General features: G+C 50.2%; 1 protein-coding gene across 1 annotated transcript in view; it reads left to right on the top strand.

Annotated features, from left to right (window-relative positions):
• Window positions 1-7,500, top strand: part of LOC130406390 (latent-transforming growth factor beta-binding protein 4) — a 23,845-nt gene that overhangs the window by 1,501 nt on the left and 14,844 nt on the right. Inside the window, exons 2-9 of the mRNA XM_056611929.1 lie at window positions 2,003-2,212; window positions 3,553-3,617; window positions 4,038-4,187; window positions 4,444-4,546; window positions 4,939-5,001; window positions 5,812-5,934; window positions 6,401-6,577; window positions 6,950-7,120. Coding sequence (XP_056467904.1) covers window positions 2,003-2,212; window positions 3,553-3,617; window positions 4,038-4,187; window positions 4,444-4,546; window positions 4,939-5,001; window positions 5,812-5,934; window positions 6,401-6,577; window positions 6,950-7,120 — 1,062 coding nt within the window. The remainder of the gene's footprint in view (window positions 1-2,002; window positions 2,213-3,552; window positions 3,618-4,037; window positions 4,188-4,443; window positions 4,547-4,938; window positions 5,002-5,811; window positions 5,935-6,400; window positions 6,578-6,949; window positions 7,121-7,500) is intronic.

Raw genomic sequence — 7,500 nt, 5'->3', positions numbered from 1 at the left:
GAGAGTAAAGGAGAGGAGAGTAAAGGAGAGGAGAGGAGAGGAGAGGAGAGGAGAGGAGAGGAGAGGAGAGGAGAGGAGAGGAGAGGAGAGGAGAGGAGAGGAGAGGAGAGGAGAGGGAGGGAGGGTAGGAGAGAAAAGAGAGGGGTGAGAGAGGAGAACAGAGAAGAGAGAGTAAAGGAGAGGAGAGTAAAGGAGAGGAGAGGCTTCTCCTCTCCTCTCCTTTACTCAGAGAGCCATGAGAGTAAGTAAACCAGAGGGGAGGAGAGGATGAAAGTTCAATGAGAGAGAGGAACGAAGATAAGAAGACAAGAGACAGGGGAGTAGAGTGATGAGAGACTGGGGAATAGAGAGAGAGGAAAGGGGAGGAGTGAGGGGATAGGAGATTGGAGAGGATGAAGAAGAGGAGAGAGAGGAGCGAGGGGAGAGGAGAGACAAGGGGAGGAGAGAGGAGAGGGATGACTGAGGAGAGGAGAGAAGAGAGGAGAGAGATGAGAGAGGAGAGGAGAGGGGGGAGGGGAGGAGAGAGGTGAGAGAGGGGAGGAGAGGAGAGGAGAGAGATGAGAGAGGAGAGGGGAGGAGAGAGGAGGGAGAGGGGAGGAGAGAGGAGAAGGGGAGGAGAGAGGAGAGAGGAGAAGGGGAGGAGAGAGGAGAAGGGGAGGAGAGAGGAGAGAGGAGAAGGGGAGGAGAGAGGAGAAGGGGAGGAGAGAGGAGAAGGGGAGGAGAGAGGAGAGAGGAGAAGGGGAGGAGAGAGGAGAAGGGGAGGAGAGAGGAGAAGAGGAGGAGAGAGGAGAAGGGGAGGAGAGAGGAGCGAGAGGTGAGGGGGGAGGGGTGTTTGAGGAGAGGAATGAGGAGAGGAGAGGAGAGAGGAGGAGAGAGGAGGAGAGGCTAGAGGAGAGGGGAGGAGATAGGGGAGGGAGGAGAGAGGAGAGGAGAGGAGAAGGAGCAGAAGGTTAAGGAGGCTACATCAGGGTCAAAAGGTTTGTGTAAAGACTCTCCTCTGGCAGTGTTTGCTTAATGTCTCATGCCCGCTGGTATTGAAAGGGCGGAAGGGAAGTGCCACTGAGTAGGGACCGGGCCAGGGATCACTGCCCCTACACAACATCCTGTTCACAGCTTCCTCTCATACACCTGCTGTAACCCACACTATACACTGCATACAACACATGCTATACACACTTGGGTTTACCAACACATTAAACCCAAAAACAATACACTAAACACATTACACACATTAACTCCATACTAAACACACTACATACACTACACAGCAACTACACACTTCACACACACTATGCTAAATGCACGATAACGCTAACTACACACACAGACCCACACACAGACACAGACACAAACACACACACAAACCAACACTGTCAAGACACTAATTACACACCCATAAGACCATTCAGTCAGTACTGTGCCCGCTGCACCATAGTGATGAACCAGTCACCCAGTACTGTAACTCTGCTGGTTGTTACATAGTGATGAACCAGTCCCTTAGTACTCTAACTACACAGTGAAACGTACTGACAAACCAGTCACTCAGTACTGTAACTCTGCCCGGTGCACCATAGTGATGAACCAGTCACTCAGTACTGCAACTCTGCTGGTTGTAACATAGTGATGAACCAGTCACCCAGTACTGTAACCCTACTCGGTGTGACAAAGAGTTGAACCAGTCCCTTAGTACTCTAACTACACAGTGAAACGTACTGATAAACCAGTCAGTCAGTACTGTAACCCAATTTGACTGGGCGGTAGCCCAGCTAGTGGTGGAGAGTGAAAGGCTGTCAGAAAAGGTCTACCTGTCCGTCTATCCCATGACTCATACAGAGGACACACAAAGCACGTCTGATTTAATTGACCGTGAATGCCTTGGGCTCAGGTGACCCGATCAGGTTCTGATAGGCTTGTAGAAGATGCCACGACCTGCTGCAATGTCAGTAATCCTCGTTTGTCTCCTCTCTCCTCTCCTCTTTCCTCGTGTCTCCTCCCCTGGTAGCTGTGTGTCCTCTCTGTAACAACGGGGGAGTGTGTGTCCAGAGAGATCGATGTCTCTGTCCTCCTTCCTTCACCGGGAAGTTTTGCCAGCTCCCCGCCCCTACCCAGCATGGTCCCGCCCCCTCGCCAGGAGCCAATCAGGTGCGGACCCAATCAGAATACCTCCTCCCTCTGCAGAGCCGTCCAATAAGAGAGGAGCAGACAGTAAGAGGTAGGTTGGACCTTTCCCACACTCTTTCGGGATTGCATTCTCTTTTGTACTTTTGCATATATACATTATATAATTGTATGTGTAATGCATTGCTGCTGCCTATCTTGGCCAGGATGTTACACTAACATCTGTTGCGTCGTGACAAGGACACACTGACCTTCTAGCGGCAGGACACAGACCACAGAGTAAGGGAACGGGGGCAGAGGTGTGCCTGTGTCCTGGTCAACTCTTAATGGGGTGCGGGTGTAGAAGTACTTACAACACGCTGCTCACCAGACGATCAGACCAGATCGTCGTAACAATTGAATGAAATCTGAATCAAGTCACTGGTTCTTGGCTACTGTGCTGCATCAGCTTCGACCCATCCAACATCCAGGACATGGTCAAACCATACATCCCAGCTATACTACGCTCCATGAAGGCCAAGCGGCTTGCTATACCCCCTCACTACGAGGAAGCTCAGCTGACGTTCAACTAAGGTTGTTTGCTGTCCTGGCTCAACAATGTTGGAACAAGCTCCCAATGACGGCAGGCCAGCTGAAACTCACCTGGACGATGAAACCTGAAGCACAGCATTCAACACTATGGTAGCCCGCCAAGCTCGTTCCCAGCGCTTAGGATCCTGGGTCTTAATACTGCCCTTGACAGCTGGTCACGGTCACGACCCGCACACATCACTGGAGGAGAGGTGGTGACAAGTTCCTCTGTTTGTTCATCAAAGAATCATGTTGGCATCGCGGCCAAGGTCCTCACCCACTTTTAAAAGTACACCATTGAGAGCATCCTCTCTCTGAAACACTGCCCAATACGGCAGCGGCTCCACTTCTAATCACAAGACCCTCCAGAGGGTGGTGAACAATTACGGACATTTAGCAGACGCTTTTATCCAAAGCGACTTACAACGTTTAATACACACATTGACGGCAGAGTCAACCATGCAAGGTAACAACCAGCTCGTCAGGGGCAGTGAGGGTTAAGTGTCTTGCTCAGGGACCCATCAACACTCAGCTATGAGGAGCTCGGGATCAAACTAGCTTCCGATTACAAGACAACTGCTCTACCTCGTGACCTAAGCCGACCCTCCGTGTACAAAATTGAAGCACTGCATATGATGCCATCTTCCCTCCGTGCAAGGCATCTCCCACCCATGATGCTTTAGGAACGCACAGATCATGACAGACTTCAGCCACCCGGGCTATCAACTGTTCACATTGCTGTCGTGTGGTAGACGTTCCCGGGCATTCGAGCACGGACCACCAGACTCACAAAGAGACCCAAAAGATATTCACTTTGAGCTTCCTGGTTAAATAAAATATAATGTGTCGTGTGTTTGTCTCCAGGCGCCACTAGGTTGAGGACACAGCACCCCCTGCAGGCCAGCCTTAAAATAACCCAGGTGGGGAAGGTACACACACACAATGTTTTTATTTTAACTCTTTTACAAACTGTTTAATAAACTCTTTATGAACTATATAATAAACTCTTTAATAAACTCTTTATGAAACTATTTAATTAACTGCTTTACAAACGATTGAATAAACTCATAAACTACTCTATAAACTATTTAATAGACTTTTTAATACACTATTTTATAACCTAATCAATAAAGTCATCAATAAACTCTTAAAAAATATTTTATAAACTCCTAATAATAAACTATTTGTTTTAGAACTCTTTGAGAATCTCTGAAATAGATTCTTTACTAAACCTTTACTATTTAATGAACTCTTTCACCAACTCTTTAATAATCCGATTTATACACTTTTATAAACGTTTGATGAATTTATTTATTAACTTTTATAAACTATTTGGTGAACTCACCCAGGTGTTGGGGTCCGGTCCTGGCCAGCAGAGCGAGGCGGGACCCCCGGCGCCTGCAGGACTGAGGGTCCAGGCCCAGACCATGCGGGGGGCTGGAACCTACACCCAGGAATCAGGCTTCAAATACTGCTTCAGACAGGTGACCGACAAACAGGTGAGGCGCACCACATCTCCATGGAGACCAGGTGACAAGATGGCTGATGTCTGTCTGTCTGTCTATCTCTAACCCTTCTGTCTGTCCTTTGACCTGTCATTCTATCCGTCTGTCTCACTGTCTTATTGTCTGTCTTCCTGTCACTGTGTCTGCCTGTCTATCTGTCTGTCTTTTTTTTTATCTCTTTATCAATCTCTCTATCCCGTCGGTTGATGTGTCAACCTGTCGTTCTCTGTGTGCACCTGTCTGTCTGCAGTGTGGTTCACCTCTTCCTGGTCTGCGGAGCAAGGAGACGTGCTGCCGGGGGGTGGGGAAAGCCTGGGGTATCACTGAGTGTGTTCTCTGTCCCCCCCACTCAGGTACACACACGCACTCACAAAGCGCACACGCACAAAATCACGCGTCACACACCCATTTAAAAACACACTCAAGCCGGTGCACATACCGACACACAAGCACGCAGACACACTCACACACGGTCATGTGGGCGCATACACACAGACACACACACACAAATCACGCACGTACACACTCAAACATCCGCACGCATAGACACACGCACACACACATGCAGACACACACATGCACACACATACACAGGCACACACTCGCGCGCACGCTCACACACATTGTGGCACACACACACATTCTCAAACACAAATACACAAACACACAGACTTGATTTCCATCCGACCTATCTCAGGCTCTTTCTCCCCTGATCGAATTGATCAATAATCAAGATTCATTTCAGGTCACCAAGGCAACAGCAGCTGTCCGGCTGGCTTTCACAGAGTCAATGGAACAGAGTGCGTTGGTGAGTCACACACATTCCACAACACACACAAGCACACACACTACTGCAGCTAGTAGTGAAGATTAGCTAGCTGTTATGTTATAAGTTACTACATTACATGATAACCTGACATCTTAGAACCATATAAGATTTCCAACATAACATTACATAATTACATTAGATCATACATTAACAGTACATTAACAGTACAAAATCACGATATTACATAACACCCAATCAAGTTTCCCCCCCCCCAAAAGCCTAGTGCTAACTCATGACGTGTGTGTATTGTGTGTGTGTGGGTTGCTTAATGTGTGTGTGTGTGTGTGTGTGTGTGTGTGTGTGTGTGTGTGGGTGTGTGTGTGTGTGTGTGTGTGTGTGTGTGTGTGTGTGTGTGTGTGTGGGTGTGTGTGTGTGTGTGTGTGTGTGTGTGTGTGTGTGTGTGTGTGTGTGTGTGTGTGTGTGTGTGCGTGTGTTTGTGTGTTTGTGTTGTTGTGTGAGGGGCATGGGGTGTGTGTTTCCATGTGGAGCATGGTGTCTGTGTGGTGCATATGGTGTGTGTGTATGTGTGTGTGTGTGTGTGTGTGTGTGTGTGTGTGTGTGTGTGTGTGTGTGTGTGTGTGTGTGTGTGTGTGTGTGTGTGTGTGTGTGTGTGTGTGTGTGTGCGTGTGTGTGTGTGTGTGTGTGTGTGTGTGTGTGTGTGTGTGTGCCCGTGTGATGTATGGTGTATGTGGTGCATGGTGTCTGGTGTTTTTGTGTGTGTGAGTGTGAGTGTGTGTGCGTATGTGTGTCTGTGTGTGTGTGTGTGTGTGTGTGTATGCGTGTGTGTAGATGTAAATGAGTGTGAGGAGCCCGGTGTGTGTGAACATGGTATGTGTGTGAACACTAGAGGCAGCTACAGCTGTGTGTGCAGGGCGGGGTACATTCTTGATGCATCTCACGGAATCTGCATCTGTAAGTAGCCCCTCCCCCATCTGTAAGTAGCTCCTCCCCCATCTGCAAGTAGCCCCTCCCATTTCTATAAGTAGCTCCACCCTCTCCCTCCTACAATGCTCGGCATGCTGGGATTCCCAACTGCCTGGCGCCGGTACTTCTGAGTACTTGTCTGTCTTTGTGTTCTCATGTGTCATGTGGTGCATGAATGCATGAGTCTGGCTGTCCTATATGGTGGCGTTCCCGCTCAAATGTGACGTCATGTCCACGCTTTTTGAATTGAACCTGGTGACGTCGAGCTGTGACATCGCAGTCGCATCTTGTCTCGTCTGGCGTGGTGTCTTGTTGGTCTCTGTGTTGACTGGCTGAATCTTTGGAATGATTAATGCACGTCGATCCCGATTCTCCACTGGATAAAGAGCAAGCTGCTGTCCAGACAGTGTTTTAATATGGCCCTGTTCTCTCCCTCCTCCCTCTCTCCCCACAGCCCAGAGGGTGATATCGGAGGAGAAAGGCCAGTGTTACCGGGTGCTTGGGCCGGGCAATGGTCCGTCCTCCTGCTCGCTCCCCATCCTCAAGAACATCACAAAGCAGATCTGCTGCTGCAGCCGCGTGGGCAAAGCCTGGGGGGCCCACTGCCAGCGCTGCCCCTACTTCGCCTCACGTAGGATACTCCGCCCTAACCCTCAAACCTTACTCCACCCTAACTGCCCAATCCTTACTCCACCCTAACCCTCAACCCTTACTCCACCCTAAGTGCCCAACCCTTACTCCACCCTAACCCTCAACCCTTACTCCACCCTAACCCTCAACCCTTACTCCACCCTAACTGCCCAACCCTTACTCCACCCTAACCCTCAACCCTTACTTCACCCTAACCCTCAACCCTTACTCCACCCACTATCACTCAACCCTAACCCCCATCACTTACTCCAGCTTAACCCTAACCCCAACCATTACTCCACCCTAACCCCCCCCTCCAAACCATAAACTCCACTAGACCCTGGACCAGATTGTCTGACTGTTTGTCTCTCAGTGGAGTTTAAGGACATCTGCCCAGCTGGTCCTGGGTACCACTACTCAGCCTCCGCACTGCAGTTCCACCAGAGGGCCAGCGGGAGTGCTCAGCTGGTAACTCCGGGCAACCAGGCTAACCAGGACCACCAGCCTGCAAGGACCAGCATCCAGACACAGAGCTCCAACACGGGTACACACTCACAGCTGTAGGGCCGTAATGTGTGAGAGTACTGTGAACATTTTGTGAAGAGGGCCAGGACACCTTCAACCCAGCTCCACCTGTATCAGACCCAGCTCCACCTGTATCAGACCCAGCTCCACCTGTATCAGACCCAGCTCCACCTGTATCAGACCCAGCTCCACCTGTATCAGACCCAGCTCCACCTGTATCAGACCCAGCTCCACCTGTATCAGACCCAGCTCCACCTGTATCAGACCCAGCTCCACCTGTATCAGACCCAGCTCCAGCTGTATCAGACCCAGCTCCACCTGTATCAGACCCAGCTCCTGCTGTATCAGACCCAGCCCCAGCTGTATCCGGGTCGGCCCATGACAGCACACTGTGTGGCG

The sequence above is a fragment of the Gadus chalcogrammus genome, chromosome 16, assembly GCF_026213295.1.
Source record: "Gadus chalcogrammus isolate NIFS_2021 chromosome 16, NIFS_Gcha_1.0, whole genome shotgun sequence".
Taxonomy (NCBI): domain Eukaryota; kingdom Metazoa; phylum Chordata; class Actinopteri; order Gadiformes; family Gadidae; genus Gadus; species Gadus chalcogrammus.
The sequence above is the reverse complement of the archived record's forward strand: the minus strand, read 5'-3'. Positions and strand labels throughout refer to the sequence as shown.